The sequence below is a fragment of the Urocitellus parryii genome, chromosome 9, assembly GCF_045843805.1.
Source record: "Urocitellus parryii isolate mUroPar1 chromosome 9, mUroPar1.hap1, whole genome shotgun sequence".
In the NCBI taxonomy this organism is placed as follows: domain Eukaryota; kingdom Metazoa; phylum Chordata; class Mammalia; order Rodentia; family Sciuridae; genus Urocitellus; species Urocitellus parryii.
Window position 1 is genome coordinate 16,843,511 of NC_135539.1, and position 25,510 is coordinate 16,869,020.

Sequence of the window (25,510 nt, forward strand, 5' to 3'; positions counted from 1 at the left end):
TGAACTACAACTTTTAAGAAATATATATATCCCTTGTGGACATTTTTCCTGGCCATAGAGCTTCCTGTTTCTCCGTGATAGCTACCTGTCAGTCCATAGTAGGATAAATCTCAATCTCAATGGCTCTCACCCTTCCTCTAAGGAGGCTCATCTAAGATGTCTCCGGGCCTTGTCACTCTTACTCTGGCCTTTCAATATTCATAGCAGCCTTGTGAGGATGGCATCATTATACCCACTTTAAGCAAAAGAAATGGATGCCCAGAGAGGTGGAATAACTAGCTCAAGGATGCACAGCTCTACAGGGTAGTTCCGCAGTGCACCTTAGCTCGGCCTGCTCTCATGTTTATGTAAAGCATTTGGTACGGAGGTTGGATCTCAGTCACTCAATAAATCAAGAGCATTCGTCTTCACGGGTTCATACTGGTAAGCGCCACCTTTCCCTGGAAGAGCAAGAATTTTATTTAGCACTTATTATGTGTCCAGAACCTTAATAGACATTTTAAAATTGAATTCTCAAAATGACAAATAACAACAAGAAAGCCATTGAGAAGCACCAGCATCTCTGTTTACAGAAAGCTAAAGTTCAGGACAGATAAATGGCTCAGGGTCACCTGGGATGTAGCAGAGCTGGGATCTGAACCCCCATCTCCCACGAATACAGATTTCAGCCCCAAATCCAGGTGTGTATGAGTATAGCTTTATTTTTCGGCAGGTGAGCTGTATTTCCTAATTCCCTTTATGTCCCTGGGCCTTCACAGCTTTCCCCGTCCCATTTCCGAGTACAACTATTTACTCTGGCCACACACAGGCCCCACACTCGGATATCCTGGGTGCCTCTGTGTACCCCACGCCTCACACTCAACACTCCAGGTCTTGTTGGCTCTGCCTTCAAACCACAGCAGCCTCTCGATCCCCACAGAGAACGGGTTTCAGCACCCCCCTGTAGCCCAGATCCAAGGGTGCACGGGTCCCTGATATAAAACGGCATCCTATTCGCATGTCACCTTCGCAAGCTTCCCACACACCTGGAATCATCTCTTGATTGCTTATCATGCCTCGTACAATGTCAATGTTATGTCAATAGTCATCACGCTATTGTTTAGGGAACAATAACGAAAAAGAAAATCCAGACTCTTTATGTCCATCACAGATGCCATTTTCCCCTGATATTTTCAATCCGCCGTTGATTGAATCCTCAGATGCAGAAGCAGCAGACCCCGAGGCCCGGGCTGAGCAATCTCGGCTGAACACCAGGGCTCCTCCCACCTCCAGAGATGCCCACTTCGTCCCAGCTGCCATCACCCATCGTCCCCACCTGATGGCTGTGGCCCCCAGCTTCCCCCAGACGACTCTCCACCCCTCGGCCTGGGGACCCCTGAAATACACATCATGTGGCTGTCCTGCCCGAGCTCCTGACCCAGGCCCCAGCAGCCTTGGAACAGAGCTCAGTGCCCTGCCCTTCGGGGTGCACAGGTCCCCCTCCCACGTCCAGAGTCCAGGGGGAAGCCAGATGGGCAGGGTCAGGTCCCAGAGGACCTCAGAGGCCAGGTTAAGGTCCCCCCACCGGGGGATGCACCCACGAGAGAGACAGAGACAGACACTCAGTAAGTACTGACAAAGCACCTGCTCTGTGCAGGGATCACAAGACGCTCCAGACCCTGAGACGGGCTCTAGGGGCGAAGTTCAGAGAGAAACGACAGTGAATGCCAAGGAGATCTGGAACACACCCGCAGTCGCAGCTCCAGCCAGGAAGCCACCTGATGGGTCTAACGGAGGCTGGGACCTCAGTGGTCCCTGGGGGGCCAGGACAGAGGGGTCCAGGGGAAGACGGAGGCAGATGTGAAGGCCTCCAAGCCACAAAGCACGTCCTCACCAGCCTGCACAGGGTGGCAGACACATCTGGCACCTCTTGGCCATTACAGCCTCTGCTTTCCCCAAACACGGTGACAATCACCTCTGACCATGCCAGACACTGCCTCCACCTGCACCCCACCTGCACATGCACACACTCACACACACGCTCCTCTTTTGGGACACACCCTGCTCAGACACAGCCCTGCCACACCCCCACTGATGCACGGGGCTGGGGGCAGGGGGATGGGGCCATCTGGAGGAGGGGACCCTATCTCTCTCCTGCCCCAGGACCCGAGTCCAGCCGGGAGTTCTGGAAGGACGCTCAGATCCAGGCAGGTCAGAGGGGGCCGGCCAGCCGTCACCTCCCTCTGCCAAACCCCAGCGTGGTGTCTGCTCCACACGCCAGGACTATTCCTGGATGTCAGGTGCGGTTAATGGTTGCCGTGGCAACCACCCATGCTTAATGAATAGAAGAGAGTCAAAGACGCCAGATAAATGTCAGGGCCCCGGATGGATTTGCTCGCCAGCAAAGCTGGTGGCGCTGGGCAGAGCTGACCAGCGGAGGTTGAAATGAGCATCGCAGGGCAGCTGGGAAGCAGATCCGGGAGGCTCCCTTCCCAGCCTCAGGTGGGCACCGTCAGAATGGGACCAAATGTCAAGCAAGTGTGGCTCTTTATAGCCACTGTCAAATGCAGGCTGTGGGTTTGTTTGTTTTTTTTTTTTTTTCTTTTGCGGGTCTGATTCTGGAAATTATTTATGGAAATTGAAAGGAGCAGAAATCCAAGCCCAGGTCCCTGAGGAACGAAGAGACACCACTGGAAATGAATAAATAAATAAATAATGAACTAGGCAGGCTGGCGCCCACCTCTAATCCCAGAGACTCGGGAGGCTGAGGCAGGAGGATCCCAAGTTCAAGGCCAGCCTCAGCAACTTTGTGAGACCCTGACTCAAAATAAGACATAAAAATTGCTCCAGATATAACCTTCCTGCTGGAAGACTTCCTATGAGTTCCCTGAATCCACTGGGTGCTGCTGTCCCCGAATATCTATGACGGGGTAATTAACCTCCAAATCCACCTTGTGCGTCCCCCAGCCGAGGTCTCAGTCACTGGCAGAGCCTCAGTCCTTTGCAGGAGTGTCAGTCCTCTGTGAGTGACTAGCTAGAGACCTGGAGCCCCTCTGGAGCTCTGGGGTGGCTCTCAGACGCTGGTGCACATCAGGATCCCGGCAGAGCCCGTGACACCACAGGATCTCAGAACCTCCCCCTCAGCCTGTGTGCAGAGGGCCCAGGACAATCTCACACCCGGGAGTCCATCTTCCTTGGGCACCTCTGGAGGAGAGATGTCACCGCCTGCCAGCAGCCGAGACGGAGAGGCACCAGCCACGGCCCTGGCAGGCCCCCAGCCCCTCTCCCCAGAGCCCCCGCCGAGCCCCGGCAGCCCCTGTAGTCTGCACGGTGGGGGTGAGGTCCCCACTGGGGCAGGGAGCAAGGCTCCGGGACTCTAAGCATCCGACTGTCGCTGACATCCAACATGAAAGTCATGCAGCCAACTCTTCACTAAGGAGGATCACTTTGGATTCTTTCTCTTGCATTTTAATGCTATTTTGTAAATAATTCCCAGGTCTCGCTTTCTCTTTCTCCGTGCCCCTGCTTGGCTGGCACCCCAAACCCATGATGCCTGGCTGGTTCATCCTACGTCAGTGTTTATGGGGTTTGGGGAGGTCAACTAGGATCCGCCCTGTGGTCTGGACCAGGATGGGTTGTCTCTTGGTTTGGGCCGCAGGACGGGTCAGACCCTGGGCGCTGGGTCAGGTTGGCGTTCCAGTTGGATCCTCAATTAACCAAATAACTAAGGACCATGGAAAATACTTCACCCCAACCCTCCCCGGCTCAGCCCCTGTCCCACCGGCCCTCCACGTCAGGCTCTTCAGAAATCAATCAGGACCGTTAACTGTGTGCACAGAGGGACAAGGGACACCAACAGCCCGTCTCACGTCTCCAAGCCCCCCCTTCTTGGGATCGAAGGCAGGACGCTCTGGAGCCTGGGTCTGTCTGTCTCTCTCTCTCTCTCTCTCTCTCTCTCTCTCTCTCTCTCTCTCTCTCTCTCAATGACCGTGTCTGGAATCCAGCTTGACCTCAGCCCCATCCACAGTGGCACCTTCAAAGGGTTCAAGGTCCGGCTCAGGGATTCCTCCAGGATGCACTTCTACTCCGGCTGCTCTGCCAGCCCTAGGCATCCAAAGACATCTTTGAAGACTCTAGGTCAGATTGCTCTTCTCATACGCTGGAAGCTTCTAAAAGCATGACCCACACTTTCTCTCCCAGCTTCCGGGCCAGGCTGTAAGGTGCCCCGTGATCTGCGCCTGCCCCTGGGTGAGCGTGGCCTTATTCTGCTCTCTCTCTCTTTCTCTCTCTCTCTCTCTCTCTCTCTCTCTCTCTCTCTCTCTCTCGCCCGTTCAGCTCCGGTCGCCAGACACCTGCCTTGTTAGCCTCTGACCCTGTGGTTCCCAAATGGTCCCACGAATGGGTCCCTCTTGTCACTCAGCCTACCCTTCCCTGTCCAGCCAATCTCTCCATGGTCCTCCCTGACCCATCCCACCCATCCCAGCCGCTCTCTGTCCCTCCAGGGCTTAGGATTTCCATGGGACTCATCACTCTCTGAAGTTATCTCTGTCTCTTGGCTGGTTCCTCCGATTCCTCCATGACCTGGTTTACTCGGGGTCTCTCCCCATCAGACTCCCAACCTAGATGGCTCTGTGCCCCGATGGAGGCCTGCCGCCCAGAAGGGTGCTTCACGGGACCGAGGCGCCGAGGATGGGCGCCAACAGCTCTTCCCTAACATCAGAAGAAGCTTCTGATTTCTCATGAACTCCCTCTGTCTGTCTCGCCTGCTTCTCTCATTAGACGCGGTGACTCTTAATTGCTCTACCCCAAGTGCTTCTTCCATCGGCTCAGAGAGACCCAGCTTAGTGCAGGTCCTCATGATCCAGGAATTCATTATCGGATCCCTGCAAAGGCAGAGGCAAACCGACTCCGTCTTCATCCGGACGCGGGCAGGAAAGCCCGAGAGCTTATAAAACATCCCAGCCCCCACCGCGGCCCCTGCCCCGTCCACTCTCCCGGTCTCTGTCTGGTGGCCCCCCAACCCCACCCGTCGCCAGCTCTTGGGACTTGGACAACACAAAGCAAATAGAAGGCGCCCTGTGACGACCGATGATGATGACCGTGGGCCAAGGAGAGCCTGCCTGCGGGACACCGGCCAACAATGGAAGAGGGAGTATGGATAAGGACAGTGACAAGACAGACCCATCCAGTGATTTGAATATCAAAGGGTTAGCAGCCGCCCCCAGGGAAACTGATGCTGTGCTCAAACTTTTGTGGGTGTGCAAAATGACCCACTTTATGATCCGGCTGTGAAAATCAGGCTTCATGATCCCATCAGGGAAGTGAAAGGGTCGCATGTGGGACCATCCTGCGACTGTCTGAAAACAATGACCCCCTCCCCCACCCCACCGCCTGCCAAAAAGTCAACATGACTCTCTCTTTTTTTTTTGGTATTGAGGATTGAACTCAGGGACACTGGGCTACGGAGCCCCATCCCCAGCCCTTTTTAGTTTTTATTTAGAGACAGGGTCTCACTGAGTTGCCGAGGGCCTCGCTGAGTTGCTGAGGCTGGCTTTGCACTCGCGATCCTCCTGCCTCAGCCTCCTGAGCCCCTGGGATCACAGGCACGCGCCACGAGAGACCTGGCTGACTTCCTATTTTTGTTCACTGTCAGCGGAGTTGGGAAAGATGAGGCCAAACCAACATATTCACCTGAGTCAGAATTTCACATTCAAGATGACGTGGGAAGCACCTCTCTTTACTTCACGGCCCCAAAGCTCTAGACCTAGAACCCGAACCTCGGTAGATGTTGGGTCTCTCTCCCTCCTCCAGGCGAGGACCCTGTGAGCCCTGGTCCATGATCACAGTTTCTGCTCTCGCATCCTCAGAGAGCAAAGCCCCTCTAACAGCAGGAACCCACACATTCTTCCCGTCCAGGGGTGGCTTTTGTTTCCTTAACCCAGGTCCTTGGGAAGCGTAAACAACCTTGATATTTGCTCTTCTTTCTAATATCCCAAGGCAAATCCATTACAATGAGAATCCAACAAGAGCCCTGCTTTCTAACCCGCCTCCGCTTTGAGCTCTGAGCTGGGCTCCTGGGGCCTGGTATTTGGAGGCTGAGGTGGGTCCCCAGCTCCAGGCACTGGGTGAGCTGAGGTGGGGGGGCTGTTCCCCTCATCAGAGCACCGGGTGACTGTCCCACCAAAGCCCACCTCAGGACCACCCCTGTGGGCTGTGCGTGGTCCTGCAGAGATGGACGTGGATGGTCCCCTCCATCCAGAGGCCTCGCTGACATCTTCTCCGTCCAGTGGACAAGGCACATCACGGGGAAACCTGTCCCTACCCCCATTCAGGATCCCCCTTCAGGACGGCAAACTTAGGAAAGCTCAGCCTGAGGTGACAGTCCCCCTTCCCCAGGCCTCTCTGCCCCAGGGTCAGTATTTCTTGACTTGAGGCCCCAAGCGCTGGACGGTAGAGCTGTTCTCCAAGGACCCAGGAAGCTCTCTCGGGTCCCCGGCCAGGCTTGGCATGGCAGATGGTCTAGGCTAGTCCCTCCAGAGGGTGACGCTCCTCAGGTTCCTGAATTAGAGCCCCTTGGCACGTACACACCCAGGGACCCACATGCACCCGTCTGCACCTGCGCTCCTGAGTCTCTGACGGGGAGGGAGAGAGACCATACTCTCTGGATTCCCCCTGATTTCCTCTCACTTCAGGCCCAAAATAGAGATGATGATACTAACCTGAGGAGCCGTCCCCTGTCAATCCCATCTGCGTGCCCAGCGTCTTGTTAGGACTATCAAGAGGACTTCTGCTAAGAGGTGTGGTGCTGGAATCAGAGTTTGCTTTGACGGCTTAGTTTCCCAGTCTAAATGTGTTTGTTGAATTAACATACAGAGGACTTGCCATGTACTGAGCATCGATTTAAGTACTTGACAAATACGGACTCCTCCACTCCTCATAAAAACCCAAAGAGGTAGATCCAAAAACCCAAAGAGGTAGATCCTATTAGGTACTCATAGCTAAGTAACTTGCAGCTAATGTGTGGCAGAGTCAGGATTCAAACCCACTCATCCTAACCCAGAATGCCCTCTCACCCCACTCTGTGATTGACAGTAGTGCCCCCTTTGTGGGGCTGTGAGGAACGCCCCAAGAGTCCTTCGCCTTCACCGGCTGCCTGGAAGAGTATGTCTAAATGAGCAATGGATGATGTAATGGGATTTCTTCTGAAACTCCCAACAATCAGGAGATTTTCAATACTTTGAAAATGAGGGTATCCAGGCTCAGGGGAATTAATAACTTGCCTAAGGTATCTCAGTCAGTTTGAGTTGCTGTAACAAAATACCAGAGACTGAGTGGCTTATAAACAACAACAACAAAAAATATTCTAAATATTCTCTAGCCCCATAAATCCAGACTCTGTGATTATGTGCTTCTTGTTTTCTTTATAATATCTCTGGGCCTTAGCACCTGAATGCTCCACCCCTGAGTCTTAGCACCTGAATGTTCCCTCGAGCTGAAAATCTCTTTCCTGGGTCCTTCACATACCTGCCTTCACCTTTTCTTTCTGGTCTGAGATCAAATTTGGTGTCCTTCAAAGCACTCATCTTGCTCATTCATTTATGGTTCCAGAGTCTCTCTCTGTAATGAGAATGTGAGCTCTGAGGACCAGAATCTTCTGTCCTGCCCCCCCCCCCCGCCCCCCGGGAATCCCTAGGACAGGAACCCAATCTTCACAGTTGAGTTCTTCTCTCTCACCTCCCGTATCTCAGGATCCCAGCACCCCTCCCCTCTCACCTGTACCCACTGGGTCTCTCCTGCAGACACCATCTTCCAACCCCCTCCCAGCAACGGGCTCATTTTCTCTTATCACCACATGAGCTATTCCTTCTGCTTTGAGAAACACGCCTCCCTTTCTCTGATCAACTTCTAATTAACCTTCAAGTCTCGGCTTAGACATGATTTCATTCATCATTCCACCGTTCTGCTGATTTATCAGGTGAGAGCATTTGGGGTTGGGGGGGAAGGTGTGCTTCCCTTTGAACCCTTTCTGTACTGCTTGAATTTTTTCCTGCACATATTGTTCTTCCAATTTAACAAGGATTATCTGAAGATGGGAAAAGGAACGGCTTCTTGTTTTCTTTATAACATCTCTCCGCATTGAAAAATGTCCTGATCAATGTTATTCTTAAAGCCAAGTACCACAATGTCTTAATTCTTGCAGCTTAGTGGGTAGGACTTAATATCCCACGAGAAATCACTTTACTAAGCCCTTTTTCATTCATTCTGATATTTTTTTTCCCTACCAAATTGCTTTCAGCTTCCCAAATAGACGAATGCTTATCACCTGGAAAAAAAAAATGGTCCCCTTATTCCATTTTTTTAAAAAATTATTGCTTCCAACACAATTCTTATGCTAACTAGAACTTGTACAACCATCTAGTAAATAATAGAGGCGATGATGTGGGTTATCTAATTCTTGATTTTAATAATATCTCCAAGGTTTGGCGTTAAGGGGTGTTCGTTCAAGGGTGCATCCTTATTCATGTGACGGATGTTTTCTTCCATTGTGGGAGCTGGAGATGAACTGCTGATATCGTCTTTTCTATCTAGGATGCAGCCAGAGTCCTAGGGATTCGGGGGGGGGGGGGGCAGAACAGAAGATTCTGGTCCTCAGAGCTCACATTCTCATTGCAGAGGAGACTCTAGACCCATAAATCCAGGCTCTGTGATTATACCTCAACTGCTCAGGAAATTTCTTCTGGTTCTGTCTCCCTTTTCGCAAACTCTTCCCAAGGTCCTGCAATCCGTTGGTTCTCATGCCCAGGGCTGGTTCTCCATCACCTCGCCCCTGGAGCCCCGGGTTCTGTCTCCAGACCACACCCCTTCGGTCCTCTTCCTGATTTGCTTCTCTCTGCCCCAGGGCCTTAGCCATGTTTATCTCCGTGTTCTGACTTGCTCCTTACCTTCTGAAGGTTTTCAACCTCTCTCTTGATTTCTTCCTGTGCAGTTGGTGGGAAATCCAGCCCCCTTCTATTTCCTTGGATGGACTGATATGGGGAAATACTCCTAAGAAAATGTGAGAAGAACAGCATGATCTCAATCTTGTTAAGTCATTTTTGTGTGAAAGCACAAGATGGGGGGAGGGGAGCCTGAAAGGAAATATATATATATATACAAATTTTAAAAATGCAAAGCAGTGGTTATTTCTGGGAGCTAGCAATATGCTACCATAGGAATGGCCAAGTTCACTTTATGATGAGTGTGTGGCTTGGGGTGCCAGCAGCTCCGTTTTCAGTGTGGAATCTTCCTTGAGGAAATTCCTGTTTCCCTTTCCTTTTATATTGCTTTCTAAAAATCTCACCATGTCGCCGATGTGTCTCTGCCGGTCCCAAAATACCTACCCAAACCGGCGATAGTAATAGCTGTAATTTATTGAGTTCTTACTAGGTGCCAGGGACTGTAAAAAGCGCTTTACATCATTGCCTGATTAAAAGATTTATGTGCAAAGTCCCGAGAACAGCGACTGCCACCGTAACTACTATTACTGCTGCCATTAATTCTGGTGACAACTCCCAGGAGTGACTATTATTATTATCTCCCTTTGGTAGAAGATGAAGCTGAGGTTTTGGAGAGGTACTTGGCGGCAGGCAACCACAAGGAGTAAGCGGCTGCTGAGTCAGGATTCTCTCTAAAGGGTGACTCCGTGAAGACTGGGTTCTCACCACATTTTTGACTCTGGGGTTATGAGCTGAAATATCTACAGGGACAGGGAAGCCTCCCAAGTTGGGGACTTTGGCCAATTGGAGAGTTCATGCCCAGGCTTAAGAGGGCTGCTGATGCCCAGCTACAAAGGGTGTTGTCCCATGGAAATGTGGGATGGACGGAGCAACTCATTTTTTTTAACAGAAACTGCCAATCAGGCTTTCGAATGAGATACCTTGAATTTTTAAATTGTAGCGACACATTTAATTTTTTGAAAAATGCATCAAAATATGCAATAAAATTTTGCAGGTAAGAAAAGCACAGAACTATTTATTTAGCAAACAAACAACAACAACAACAACAAAAAAAAAAATCACCAAACCAGTCTGCTACCAGATTTTCTAAAAACCCACCACTATTTGCTTTGGAGGGACCAGGCTGGATGATTGCCTCCATCTCAGGAAGGGCCCAACTCCTCCTCACTTTTCACTTGTGACTTCACAACACAGAAATCAACAGACCAGGGTTCAGCAAGATGTTTCCAAAAGGGCCAGAGGGTCACTATTTTCAGCTTGGCTGTCTCTGCCACACCTCACTCCTCCGACACAGGAGCATGAAAGCCGCCATCAAAAAACTATGTCAATAAATGGGTACAGCGGTGTCAACAAAACTTTATCGACACCCGAATCTGAATTTCACGTTTTTTCACGTGTCATGAAATCATATTCTTCTTTTGATTTTTTTTTTCCCCAATCATCTAAGTACACTAACACCATTCTTTGCTCATGGGCTGAACAGAAACAGGTGGAAAGGACACTGGTGCCGGTGACTTGAAAAGCCATTGGCATTTGAGGTTCTGAGTCCCAGGTTCAAGCCACCTGGAGGCATCTCGAGGAAGGCCATGTCTCAAGCAGATGCAGGCAAGTGCGTGGCTCCCGACTCCCACAGCGATTCCGACTGGGCTGCTGGAGGAGGGTCCACATTCCATTGTCACCAGAACCTTCTCTTGCCCAGGAAATCTTTTGTGGATCAGGTGGAACTGCTAACCTGCCCATGGGTCCCTGGAATACATCATAGAAAAAGTCTAAGTTGGTGGGAAGATGACTGGTGCCGTTCCATGCCACACCAATAGCGGGGAACGGACCACAGAAGGACCACTAAGCCACCTCTCCGGGGACTTGCTTGCAACTCCAAAGCCACTGCAGGGAGAGCAAGTCACCATAGTGCTTAGGAACCTTGACCTTGAGTCAGCCAGACCTGCCCTCGAGTGACGCAGTTACCAACCACAGCCTTGTTAAGCCTCTGGGTTTCCTCACCCATCAAATGCGTAGGCTGGTCCTGGGGCACATGGTAAAAGGAGAACCTATGTTACTTATGAGGATTTATTATCCAGGCAAAATACCTAAAGGAAACTCTGAAATCCGAACAAGAAAAAAACGAAAGGCCTTTTTTTTTTTTTCCAGTATCAGGGAAGATGATACAGGTTTGTCTTTTCTTCCGAGAAACTTCCTGGAGACTTCTCTCCTGAATCCTTTCCTTGGTTCAAAGTCTATTCTTTGCCCGGCGAGCCGGGGATCAGAAACAAAGAGATGTTCTTACATAGCTCATTGCAATTATCGTGAAATATCCCTGGGGAGCCTACTTATGGTAGAGGTTAAATAGATAGTACTGTTATCATTATAAGATAATAATAGACATAATAATAGTAGACATGATAGTAATGGTTATATATAGAGTAATGATGAAATCACAGGCTTCGGAGCCTGGATTCGAATACCAATTCTGCCACTCACTGACTGGGACACCTCCATTCCCCTCTGTGGCTCTCCTGCCTCGTCATAAATGTCAATATTAATAGACCTTACCTCCTGGGGTGCAGGGGGCGAGAGTCAGTGAGATAAGGACTGTAAGGTTTCACCAACATGCCTGGCTCCTTAGAAGGACTTTATAACTGGCAGCTATTATTATGATGTGCCTACAGCTTTGCAAAAAAAAATTATCTCCTGTTTGTGAGTGTGGCTTTTTTTTTTTTAATATGCAATGACTGCTCTGAAACACAAGCTCCGCTCTGTCTGATTCTCCCACCAACAACGACACTCTTTCTCACCTCCCTACTGTCTTTGCAGACAGGGAAGAGGACAGGAATGCATAATTTCATGCTGTGTGGCGGCCAGATGAGACATCCTGAATATTGTTTGTCATTTATAAGAACTGACAGAGCCATTAACTGCCCCAGAGAATGGCTAATTGGCTAGTTAATAAACACCCACAATGATTATCAAACACACACACACACACACAATGAGTTAAGTCCAATCTATGCTGAAGAAAAAGGAGAGGAAGTCAAAGGCTGACAGTTTCTTTGAGATGTTTCCTCGCCAATTCTGTGGTTCCTGAAGGGGTGAGCCACACAGCAAGGGACAGGGAGCCGTGACCCTGGGAACAGGAGAGTCCTGTGGTCAGATAGGAGCATTGTCTGAGAAAGTAGAATATTCCACAATGTCTGGATTCAGATCTTGACTGGGAACCTGGCTTGACCATTTGTTTACTAAATATAATTTTAGTTGTTGATGGACCTTCATTTTATTCATTGACTTATATGCAGTGCTGAGAATCGAACCCAGCACCTCGCACATGGTAGGCAAGCGCTCTACCACCAAGCCACAACCCCAGCCCTCAAGCAAAATCCTTCAAGCCTGATTTCCTCATTTATAAAATGGGAAGATTAGAAATTACTAAACATAATTCCCACCTCTTTTTCCTTTCACTTGTGGGAGAGGTCAGACCCGACAGTGTCCTGAGACGTGCTTTCATATTCCTACTTCTTTTTGCTCTTCCAAGGTGGATGCCAACGTCGTGCAATATGGAAGAAATAGAATATTTGAGTCTTTTCCTTTTTTTATTTAAAGAATGGCTTGCCTCTAGTGGAGTGCTCGCTTTAGGTCACTGTGACAAAAACCCTGAGATAAATCAACTTTTAAAACAGGAAGAGTTTATTTGGGCTCCGTCCATGGTTGGTTGGTTGGTTGGTTGGCTCCATTATTTTTTTGGCCTGTGCCAAAGCAGAACAAAATGGTGGAGCAGGTGTTGGAGCAAAGCTGCCCACCTCAGGGTTTCCAGGGAGCAGACAGAGGAAAGGGCCTGGGATCCCAATAATCCCTTCAAGGGCCTTCTCCCAATGACCCCGCTTCCTCCCACCAAGCTCCACCTCCTAAAGGTTCCACCACCTCCCACTATGTCACTGGCTGGGGACCCATAGACCTTTGGGGGACATTCAAGATCCAAGTCAGAGCAGCTAGTCTCTTTTTTTGTGTTCTGTATAAGATGCGATGGAGCCTCCCTGTGCCCAGCTTCCCGACAACCAGGGGAAGGAACGGTCCCATGAGGTCAAGGACTCAGGCTGGGCCCCAGGGAAACGGCCTTCTCCCGTGGGGTTCTCAGGACCCTGTTTGTTTCCGCAGGGGCTTTCCGAGGAGTGTGCAAGAAAATCGACCACTTCCCTGAAGATGCAGACTACGAACAGGATACAGCGGAGTACCTCCTACGTAAGTCTCTCCTCTTCCTGGCTTTCTCTTGGGGGAACCAGGGGTGGGATGGAAGGGTCCCCTGCCATCCACCAGCTGCTTCTGAGTTTGAGGTCCCTCCATGTCCACACCGATGTGCAAAGGAGCATCCAGGTGCCACTAGACGGAGCTATCGACAGGGTTCTGAGACCTAAGTCTCTTTCATTTTTAATGAACTAGAAACAGGGGTGGGAGAGTGGGTTAGCTAAAATGGAAAGGTCCTTTTTAGTCTACTTAGGATAAAAATCTAAGAAATTTTCTTCAACTTGGATACAAGTTTTCCCCTTCCCCAGAGGGTTGATTGGAGGTGCTAATGGGCGAGGTGCTAAGGGGTGAGATGCTAATGGGTGAGGTGCTAACGGGCGAGGTCCCCAGGGGTAAGTCCTGGGAGGATAAACACAAACCAAAGTCCACTTTCGTTTGACTTCCCTTCGGTTTCAATCCTACTGGGACAGGGCCAGTGTCGCCATAGGATTTTTCCAAGGTCAGTACCTTGGATCTGATACAGACTGTCACAACTAAAGCACATAGGAGCCAGTGGAGTGTGGTGACTTCAAGCAAGGGCTCTGGAATCTGACAGATCGGGGCTGTGACCCTGGTTTGACTCCCTCCCAGCTAAGGTTCAACCTGGGGCAAGTTGTCTCACCTCTTAACCGTTCTTCATCTTTTCTAAAGCGGAGATTGTCCTGTCCTCTGTCTGACAGGGTCATAAAAATTAACTAAGCTAATACACAGTTCTCTTAGCCCCGGGCCCAGCGTGCAACCGGGAGGCAGTGTGTGTGTTAGCTCTGGTTTGTTGCAGGGGATTCTATTGGCACAGTTCAGCCGCAGAACCGAGGTATTGCTTGTCATTTATAAGAATTGACAGAGCCATTAACTGCCCTAGAGATTGGTTAATTGGATAGTTAACAAACACCCACCACGATCATCAAACACACACAATGAGTTTAGTCAAGTTTATGCTCAAGAGAAGAATAAAAGTCAAACTGGTCCCAGCCCAGAGGGAACTTGGTTTGGGGTTTACACGTCATTTCTTCAAGATCCTGTTTTCAGATCACTCAAAAGGAAATTTCCACCGGTGTTGATTAATTTGCTCTTCAGAAGTGTTAGACTTCGGGTGATTATTTTTTTAAAAACGGTGATTATAAATTAAAACTCCAAGAAATTTTCCTATTCAGCTTCTGTGTGTTAACTCCTGCCTCAAGTGTTTGGGGGCTGGGGATGTATCCCAGAAGTGGAGCACGCGCTTAGCAGGCAGGAGGCCCAGGGTTCTAGCCCCAGTAGCAGAGAGCAAGGAAGGAAGGAGAATTTTTAAATTAAAATCATTTTCATCTTTCATCATGATGTGATTCTAGATGCATATGGCATCTAGAATCACATCATGGCCGTGAATCTACCTATGAACCTTTAATAACGTAACAGGAAAAAGTTATTGTGGAAGAGCTAATATGAAAAGAATCGTCGTGCCTAGGCCCACTTTGCACACGGAACACACTATTCATCTTTCTTCAAACCCCCTCATATCAGCAGCTCAAATAGATCTGGTGTGCAAAGTCAAAACCACATTTGGAGATGCAGCTGATCCAAAGCTTAGGATATTGCATTAAGGAGAAAAATCTCAGGCATTTCCTTCAACTCAAATACATGCTTCCAAAAAATCTCCAGAGGGTAGAACTTGGACCTCCTCAAAAGAGAGTAGCTTGGACGTCAGAACCGGTGGGATTTCACAGGAGCGCCCACAGCTGATCCTTGTTTTTCTTTCCTGCCTGGACGAAACATTTTGATGTTTGCTCTGTTGAAGGGTCAACAGAACCGTGACTGCTATAGCACAACTCGGAAAATTGATTTTTTTAAGTTCTTTGGAGAGGTCAATTACTTTTCCATCAAAATGCTTTTCTCCCCTCTGTTCCTTTATCTCCTCTCAGCCCACCTCAGGGTTCCCGTAAGCGTCGTCACCAATCTCCACACCATCTGGCTAAGTCAAAGGAGGGACCTTAAAAGAGCCCACAGGTCAGGAGTATTGGAATCCTCGACTCAGCCACGGAAGACCAGAGCCTTGTTCCTGCAGGGATTCCTTGCCCATCCAAGAGTATATAGGCTGCTAATTCTGTTGGGACCCACAGTCCTGATGGAATCAGACCTCTGCACATGATTTTTTTGTTCTATTCCCTTTTTCATGTGCCCTTTGGGGTAGGCTGCAGCTTAAACCCGTATGTCTCAGTCTGCTCTCCATTGGTATAACAAAATGCCTGAGGCTAGGTAATCTATAAAGAATAAAGGTTTATTTGGCCCACAGTTCTGGAGGCTGGAAAGTCCAACAGCATGGTGCCAGTGTCTGCTCAGCCTCGGATGAGGGCCTCCTGTCTGCATGGCATGGAGGAGACTATCACATGCTGAGATAAAGCCAGTGTGCCAGATGGGGTCCCACTTCTTCATCTCCTAAGGTCACCAGGGCCTTTGTGGAAGGACCCTGGATGAAGCTTACCTCCCCGCCCTGAGGCGCTCCCTGAGCTCCAGCCAGTGCGGTGGTCAGCTTTCTATCACTGTGACCAAAACACCTGACTTCAGGGATGGGAGATTTATTCCGGTTCATGGCTTCAGGACACGCAGTCCGTGGTCAGCTGGTTCCAAGGCAGAAATCGTGTTGGAAGGTCCTGAAGGGGGAGGGCTGCTCAGCTCACGGCACCCCGGGAAGGAGTGGGGGGGGGGAGAAGGGGCCGGGAGAGGACAGACCCCTCCAAAACAGGCTCTCAGTGACCTACTTCCTGCAGCTCCCCCCCCAACTCCCATTCAGCTGAAAATGGATTAATCCATCCACCCACTGATGGGGTCAGAGCCCCTCAGGGTCCAATCAGTGCCCAGAAGTCCAGAGCACCTCTGCCCTGGCTGCACTGGGGACCAAGCTTTCAACACACGGACTTTCAGGGAACATTCCAGATCCAAACCAGGAGAGAGACCTTGAGAAGGAGAAACGGGGAAAAAGACAATATATGTATTTTTTGTTCTGAAGCCACCATGTGACCCCTGGGCTAAACCGTACAGGGTGGACTCCAACCTACTCAGAGAAAATGTCAGCAGATTAAAAAAAAAGAAAATCCTGCCTTACAGACACCTGTAGCCAGAGATGACAGAATCTGTTCATGTCTTTCTTGTTCATTAAAAGTTACTTAATGGTTACTTTGCCACTTTGAAAACTGCCACGTTTACATGTCACATATTCACACGTTGCAAATGTGCACTGTCACAGCCAACGTGAGTCAATTGCTTCAAGTGTTCAGATCTTTTCCTTGGGGCACATTTCAAAGGTTAATCATTTTTTGAAAAAAAAAAAAAAAGAATTTGTAAAGGATTCTCTCTCTCTCTCTCTCACCAAGTAAACTCATCTCTTTGAATATTCAAGTGATTCCTGTCAATACGCAAAGCAAGTGTTTACGTTAAAGGTTAGTTCGCAAGTTCCAAAGGGGCGCTTGAAGCCACTGGAGGGGGTGGATCCCACCCCCTGAATCATTTTGGGGGGTTCCAGGCCAAGAGTCCAAGTGGAAACCCGCAGGCCAGACATTGTAAATTTCTAGAAATTATCAATGAGTTGCTCTCCCACATCTGGGTTCATAAGAAGTCAGTTCCATCCACACTCAGGACGGCAGAGCCCATGCCCTGAGATGACACCACTTACCTGGGGGCTAACGAACACCAAGGTGAGCCTGTCCCCTGTAAGTGTCAGGGTGAAGGGAAACTGGCCCTCTGCCCTCTGAAGGTCCGTGGAAATAAGCTGATTGCCCCAGTCAGTGTCTTGTTGCTGTGACCACAATACCTGGTAAGAATGACTTAGCAAAGGAAGAGCTCATTTTGGATCATGGTTTCCGAGGTCCATGGTCGGCTCACTCCATCGCTCTGAGCCCAAGGTGAGGCAGACCATCATGGCGGAGGAGCACTGCTCCTGTGCAGCCAGGAACAGAGAGCACAAGGTCCCCAGGGAACAGGATACCCCCAAGGGCAGGCTCCCAGGGACCTGCTCCCTCCAGCCACGCCCCACTTGCCCACGGTTACCACCCAGTGACTGTCTAAATCACCAGCCACCCGTGGATCCATCCACAGACTCAGTGACAGCTCTCCTCATGGGATCATTTCATCTCTGAACGTTCCCGAAGGGACATAGGAGCTTTGGGGTGTGGGGGGGACTCCTTATGTCCAAACCACAACACTGACATAATATCTCACAGACATAAGAAATGGGAGAAATAATCTGCCAATTTATTAACAAGCAAAAAAACATCACAACGTGTTGGAAAACCACAGGAATGTGCTTAGCCCTGTGCAACGTGATGGAGAAGCTTCTTTCTATACCCCTTTGGCTGGGGAGGGAGTAGGGGGCCCCGTAAATGAGGTAAATGATTTTTCAGGGGACTCCATGAGCCTGGAGAGCACACGGTGACCTGGGGTGGGGTCTGGCAGGAAGGACAGGCTGGATTGTAAATGATTCCCTCTGGGACTAAAATAGAGGCCATGGTGTGTGACCGAAGTCCGTCCAGGTGTGTTGACAGGCTCAAGTCTTTTTTCCTGTGAAATGAGTTTAGTGAGTGAAAACCCAGGAAGGAACCCAAGGTAACGGCTTCCTCTTTAGCGGGCCTGGACCTGAGGCAGACAAGGGAAATGTGCAGAAGGACGAGGGTGTGCGTGGGGCTGGGATGGGGAGGAGACAAGGGCAGAGGGACCTTTAATGCTGAAGTTGCTCTTTGAAAGCCTCCTCATTTCCTTTAGATCAAATTACTCAACATGCAGAAAAAAAAAACAAAAAACATTGTATTCCCGCGTTACCATTCTCTGAGCCCCAACCCAAGCCAGTGTGTGAGCAAGGATCTTCAGAACAGCTAGCCCAGGCGAGAAGCCCACAAGGAACTGATCCCTTCATGTCCCCAGGGTGACAGGGTGGCAGGATCCTCTCCTCCATGCCCGTCTTCCTCTAGCAGGTTTCTAGGCAGTTTGAAACTGCTCCCAAAATGTCACCATCGCAGCTAAGGATCAAGAGGGACAGAGTTACCTGGGGCCCTGGACAGCCCAGACCCTTGCGTTGGGTCACATGGGGCAGCCAGATTGAATCAAATGCTGGAAGCATTCTGTCTTCTCTCTACCCCTGTGAGCTCAGCTCCTGACCCCAGGGCTCCTCCACTGTCCCCTTCAGATAATCCTGGCTACATTGGTTACCAAACTTTCAGAAATCTGAAGGTAAAAAACAAGCAAGCAAGCATTTCTTTAATTTATTTAAACACAATCATGACGCTGTGGAGAGAGTTCTTGTCCCTGGGGTCTTGAGCATCTCTTGGGTGGTGAATGGAAGTACCCGGAGCTAGACCACTTCCACTGTGGTCTAGCCTAGAACACTGAGTAACGCAAACAGCTGTGAGTCCTCCATGGCCCAAAAGAGCTGCCTCCCTCCCTGCCCCACCCTCACGCTGCTCCTTTGTCAACACAGATGCCACCATTGCTCGGGGCTGACAGAACTTTTTCTCTCTCGTCCACAACTGCTCCATCAGCAAATTCTGTCAGCTTCACCTTCAAAACATAAAGTGCCCGTGCCTCTGTGGTTGTTAAACATTCCTGCTACTCTCCTGGCAGCCAGCAGAGCACCTGGAATCTAGTAGGTGCTCAATAAGTACGTGTCGAGAGAATAAATCCATTTGCTCATTCAGTGACTGAATGGGTTTTCAATGGATAAGAGCAGGCTCTGCGTGGCAAAAATGCAGGTGTGTGCTGGGGAAGATTCTGCATGTGATGAGCATCGAATGTTCTGATGGGAGTCCCCGCATTCCAGGCTGGGTGCATTATCTGCAGATCCCAGTACAAAATAAAGATTTCAGGCTCCTCGTTCAAAATGCAGGGGGAAAAAAATCCTTTACTGTCTTCTGCAATCTCTCTTCTGACCTGTCATAGCACTTTCTATTGGTTGTTTAATGTCACACTCCCTTGGGCCTGGGGACACTGTTAGAGTGAGTGCTAACCCTCCCAAGGGCCTGGGGCTTACACCTGACCCTGATTCTCCCTGTGTTTATATGCACAGGCCCATAGCAGGGACCAAGGATGATAGTGGTCACCGAGCAGACGCAGGAGAGGACAGAAAACCCGGCCCAGGGAGTTGGGGAGCTGGGGAGTGGGCAGTAGAGAAGTTGTGAACCAAGGCTCAAAGCTCACAGCTCAGAGCCCTGTGTGCCCTGGGACTTGGCTTCCAGCACACGGATTCAGAGACAAAGGTTGTTAAGACTCTCAGGACGGTGACTGCAGAGTGCCAACCCCTTCCCAGCTCGGGTCCCCGAGCAGAGGGCACTGGCCTGTGCCCACATCACATGTGGCCTCGCTCTGCAGCTTCTGTCCCGTCTTCCCCTCAGGGACCCCCATGCCCCTGGCAGGGGGACCCTGGGCGGCCGGTGTGCAGGATGCGGCCTCTCTCTGTCTCCCCACAGGGGCCGTGAGGGCCTCCAGCGTCTTCCCCATCCTCAGCGTCACCCTGCTGTTCTTCGGGGGGCTCTGCGTGGCGGCCAGCGAGTTCCACCGCAGCCGGCACAATGTCATCCTCAGCGCGGGCATCTTCTTTGTGTCTGCAGGTGAGTGTCTCGCCCCAGCCCCGAGATCGTCACAGACCCCCAACCTGAAGCTAGGTGGACAGAGCCATGCTACCCCAGGGTCCCCTCCAGGAAAGAGCCAAAAATAAAATAAAATAAAATAAAATAAAATGTGCAATTCGTTGTGCTAAAGCAGAGCCCACGAAGAATTTCATCAAAACCAAAGATGCTGAACCTGCAGCTGGAAGCGGGCACCCGGAGCAGATTGGATGTATCTGCCAGGGCTGCACCTCTCTGACCCCTGGGCATGCTCCGTGCCGACCTTGGACCTTTGAAACGGGCTTATCGTAAACCCCACTCCTCTCAAGACACACCGGTGCCCTTTGATGGGATGTGACAGAGGATCGAAGGACCAGGCAGGGTTTGGGGAGGAGGGGACCTACCTTCTCACCAGGGACGACCTTCCAAGGTTTGAACACCACTCTAGTCCCCAGGTATCCACAGGCGACACTTTCCAAGACCTCTGGTGGATGCCAGAGCTGCAGATAGCACCAAACCCTCCGTGGACCACGTTTTCCTACCCAAACACAACTTATGATAAAGTTTAATTTGTTAATGAGATTCTAACAAATCTATTTAAGAATATATTCTATTACTAATATAGAACAATAAAAACAGAAGAGACATAACCATCTATGCTGATAAAAGTTCTTTAAAACTTATGAATTGTTTTTTTTCTGGAATTTTCTCTGTGATATTTCCAGACCGCACACGAATAAAACCCTGGAAAGGGAACGTATGGCTTAGGAGAGCTGCAATGGCAGGATGTTGATTGAGGTGGGGACAAGGAAGGCTAAGAGAGGGTGATAAACAAGACAGGGGTCCTCCTGGGTTTGAATCCTACGTGGCCTTGGGAAATGTCACCAAGACCCTGTAACTTGGTTTCTTCAGCTGGGAGATGGCGAAATGATAATCGTATCAACTTCCTGGGGTGGTTGGAAGGAGACTGAGTCAAAAGGACCACAGTGTTACTTCTCAATAAATTCCTAACATATTCCAAAGTCGGGGACCCTGTAAATCCCTGCTCCGGTCCCTTCCCCACTGGGTACCCTTCTACAAAGTGAGGATGTGAGAACCATCTGGCCGAGTCTCTGGGAAGCCACCACAGTGACAGGCCAGGGAGAAAGCCACCCCAGGGTGGCTGTGGCCTCTCTCCGGGCTCTGGGTGGACAGATGTTCCCGACTGGCAAACCCAGGGACTTGTTTTGCTTCGAGGCACGTTTCTGTAACTGGTCGGCCCCCTCCTGGCTCCCATCGAGCCAGAGCCTCAGTACCAGTGTTGTGCTGATGTGACAGTTTCCCAAGAACAAGGGAAGATCATTATTTTATCCCCCAAGGGGATTGTTAGGGAGGCCTGTGTCGCCAGCAACTCTGTCCGCACGAGGGCCATCATGAGACATGGCAGGTAGATTAGGTTCAGAGGAACTGGAGGGCCCAGAGGGGGATCCCAGAGCTTGGGGTCTACACCTAGACCCCTCCACCAACCTCCCCCAGGAACCCCAAGAGTCTCAGGGCTTTTTTTCCACTTATAAAATGGCGGGAAATGGAGGATTCAACACTCTCTAGGGCTCTTTTTGCTCAACTTCAAAAATCAACAGCCATTTATTGAGCACCTACTGTGTTCCAGGCACTGGGCATAAAAAAATAATAATAATAATAACATGATCTCTGGAGCATGCTTGCTTTAGGTCAGGCTCTGGACTAGGAGTTGGGGCCATAGCAATGAGCAAACCTATTTCCTACCCTCAGGAAGTTTACAGTCAGACAGGTGGGACCAAGACACTGCCCACTCACACCTTCTTCCTCCTGAGCCACTGAAATCTAAATCTACTACCACCGCTGAGCTGGGGCTTCAAGTTCCACTTGGAGCTGGGTGCAGGGGCGCAAGCCTGTAATCCCAGTGACTCAGGAGGCTGAGACAGGAGGACTACAAGTTCGAGGCCACCCTTAGGGAGACCCTGTCTCAAAATTTAAAAAATAAATAAATAAAAATAACTGGAGATGTGGCTCAGTGATCGAGTCCCCCTGGGTTCAATACCCAGTACCAAAAAAGAACTTAAGTTCTGCCGTTTCCTTATCTGCAAAAGGGGAATAATTAAAAAATAAGAAAATCAGGCCTGGCACAGAGTTAGTGCCTTATCCATAAATGACTGACAGTTCACTTGGCTTCCTGCCTCTTTAACCCAGGTTGACATCTGAGCCTCTTTCTGAACTTCTTTTTCTTTCTTTTTTATTCCCAACCCCCAGCAAGACCCCTTTGGGGAGTGGAGGGGTTCCTAAACTTTACCACCAAAATTTCCCTGCTGGTGGTGGAGAGAGCAAACATGGCCCTGGGGAATCAGGGGGCATCTCTAGCAGCCGCCTTCAGGGAGCGAAAATGCCTTTGAAGTCAGCTTCTCATTTTACTTAAAAATTCATGTGAATTCTGCTTTCTCCTCCTTATTATATCCGTGTTCCTTTTAATATAAAAGAATGTGCCTTCCTTACTAATCTTCCAGCCAAATTGACACTCCAGGAAGAGGGGGACCGTTTGTTATCCTGTCAGGTCCCTTGCAGCCTGACACCGAGCAGGATGTGCCAACCCTCCGAGTGACAAATAGCAAGGTGATTATCATTTGCTGAGTCCCTGATGAAGGCCTGGACCCAGTCATGCCAAGAGGACCCACGGCAGGAGCAGACCCCAGCCCTGCCCCTGAGGGCCAGGTCCTAGATGGAGCATAAGCAGAGGTCCCACCCCAAATATTAATGATACCCGTCACCCAGGTGCTCCTGCCGATCACATGGTAGCACTTGAGCAGATGCTGTGGCCCTGACATGCCAAGCTTTAGCCCTTAGTTGCTTGATTTGGGGGAGATCTAGGGGAGACCCAGAAAGAATACGGAGGGTTCAAAGAGCGTTCGGAGGACTCAGGAATCTTCTGGAAAGGATTCCTTACCAACTGGTGCTGGGAACGATCATGCAGGACAGATTCCATTTAGCACTAATTGCCAGGCAGTATGTCAACCTCCTCGGGCCGCTGTTGGCACCAAGTCTGAGTGAGACCCCATGAGTAGAGGGTCCAAAAGAGACATTTCCCATCCGGGGTAATAATGTGGGAAGGTACCCGAGATGAACACAGCCCTTAGAGATTCCTGTCCCTTCTTGTCATCTTCTAGCGAATCTATTTCTCTCCGATGGGCTGAACTGAGCTTCCCAATGCTATTCTGTTGGCACTTGGGGGGAAACTAAGTCTGCAGACCTCGCCTTTGGGGGCAAACAGCTTTGCGTCCCCCAATTTTTGACACTCAAACATCAGCCAACCCAAGACTGGTTATCTTCTTCCGCACAGACAGAAAGATGGTCAACGACTGTCCCTGCCCCCTGAGCTTATTAGTTCCCCCAAATTGCAGCCCCAGATCCGTAGACATCCAGTGGTGGATGTCTCCCCCAACGCTTTCAACTTGGTGTATCCAAATCTCTGTTCTCTAAACATGGTCTGTTGGCTGCCTCTTATTTTAGTTTGAGATGCCACCAGCCTCCCAGTCACCCAAGCTGACTAGCCGGTCATTCTTGGTCCCTCTCTGGTGCTCCACGGTCCACAGCCTTCTTTCTCAGCTGCAGGATCTGGCTCCCATGTGGCCTCATCTTCAAAGCAAAATGTTCAGCCTTTCTCTCTCCCCCTTTGCCTCTGAATCATTTCCTAAGTGTCTCCAGTAAAGTTTCTACCGTATTCTGCTCCGATGGCATTTATCCAGTCGTCCAATGGTGAGAAATTCGAGGGCAGGGGTCAGTCGCTGGTTCGCTTTATCACTCTCATGACTTAAAGCCAAAGATTCAGTGTTGCCTTGTTTCTAAGGGGACACCGAGGTCCCCCTGAGTGCTACCACCCTTGCTAGAGAAGTAGGATGGCATCTTGACCTGAAGGGGCACAGCCCAGGATGGGAGCCGCAGAAATTCCCCACTTCCCAAGACACAGACCTCGCAAGAGGAGCTCAGCCCGAGGATTTTCTTAGCCATTATCCATGTCTCTTCCCCTCCCCACCTTAATTCTGCATTTTCTATCCATATTCCAAGACCAAAAGTGACCTTGACCTTGGAGGGTTTATGCCACACGCGTGTGTGTGTGTCTTTTTTTTCTTTTCCACTTTTTTTCTCAGGCTTAAGCAACATCATTGGCATCATCGTTTATATATCAGCCAACGCCGGAGACCCCGGGCAGCGTGACTCCAAGAAAAGCTACTCATACGGCTGGTCCTTTTACTTCGGCGCCTTCTCCTTCATCATCGCCGAGATCGTGGGCGTGGTGGCCGTGCACATCTACATCGAGAAACACCAGCAGCTGCGCGCCAAATCGCACTCGGAGCTCCTCAAGAAGTCCGCCTTCGCCCGCCTCCCGCCCTACAGGTACCGGTTCCGGAGGAGGTCCAGCTCCCGCTCCACCGAGCCGCGCTCCCGAGACCTGTCCCCCATCAGCAAAGGCTTCCACACCATCCCCTCCACCGACATCTCCATGTTCACCCTGTCCCGGGACCCCTCCAAGATCACCATGGGGACCCTCCTCAACTCGGACCGGGACCACGCTTTTCTACAGTTCCACAATTCCACGCCCAAAGAGTTCAAAGAGTCGCTGCACAACAACCCGGCCAACAGGCGCACCACGCCCGTGTGAGCGCACGCCGCTGGCCGCGCCCAGCACCGCCCGCGGGGGCGCAGTGTCCACAGACGTCTCCAAGGTTGCATGGCATGGTCCTCGTGATGGTTCTTACTTCTCACAAAGAAATGAAAACCAAATGGACTCCGCCCTGTCCCACGGGGGTCCCCCCACCCCACCCCATCCCCACAGGACCCCCACCTTTCCATTCCCCACCTCCCCAACCGGATCCCTTCCTGTCGTCCCTCCCTCCCTCCCCTCTGTGTATCTGTGCCCACATGTCCTTCTGTCCTTCCTTCCTTCCTTCCTTCCTCCACTGTTCTTCCCTCCTTGGGAGAGGACTTTATTAAAAGTCACAGGGTGGTGGCCAGAGGGGAGGGGGGGATCTGCCAATCTCCCAGCAGGTGCCGGCGTAGCTGTCCCCATTTGTCCACCCAACACAGATCCTCAGGAAACCCACCACCGCCCAGGTGGCCCTGAGGGAGGCATTCACCTTTAAGTGTTAGGAAAAATAATAATAATAATAATAATAACATGACCGGAAATCAAAGATGTCAGAGTCCGAAGCAGCTGATGTAATGAGCACTCATGTTATTAAAGGTTTTGCCTTGTCGTAATCAACGAGCTGGGGTGGTTTTTTGTTTTTGTTTTTGTTTTTTTCCTTTTTATTTTGATTTTTTTTTTCCTGGGTGCTTCCCACAGGAGCTCACTCACCTGCCACCCCCTGGGTTCATCTGCCTCTTGGAAGCTGAATTTCATTCAGTCCCGCTCCAGCCTCTACAGCAAGGATCCTCTCTGCCTCCTCTGAGGCCAGCAAGGTGTTCCCTGTAGATGTCAGAGTCAGTGTGTCCTCCGGGGTCGTGGGAACGGTGGCATTTGAGGTCTCACTGTGGCACACAGTAGCTCTAGGACCTCGGGCAAGTCACCTGAGCTCCAGTCTCAGACTTGATCTGTCAAATGGAATGTGATCGTCCTTCTCTCCTCCACAGAGTTTTGAGGCTTGAATAAAATGCTACAGATAAAACCATGAGCACGTTATAGAT

The 25,510-nt window shown here is 50.3% G+C and overlaps 1 protein-coding gene across 1 annotated transcript in view; it reads left to right on the forward strand.

Annotated features, from left to right (window-relative positions):
- Cacng3 (calcium voltage-gated channel auxiliary subunit gamma 3) overlaps nucleotides 1-24,485 on the forward strand; it is a 73,959-nt gene extending 49,474 nt beyond the window's left edge. The window contains exons 2-4 of the mRNA XM_026392166.2: nucleotides 13,122-13,205; nucleotides 19,679-19,819; nucleotides 23,974-24,485. Of these exons, the coding sequence (XP_026247951.1) occupies nucleotides 13,122-13,205; nucleotides 19,679-19,819; nucleotides 23,974-24,485 (737 nt within the window). The remainder of the gene's footprint in view (nucleotides 1-13,121; nucleotides 13,206-19,678; nucleotides 19,820-23,973) is intronic.
- The last annotated feature ends 1,025 nt before the right edge of the window (nucleotides 24,486-25,510 follow it).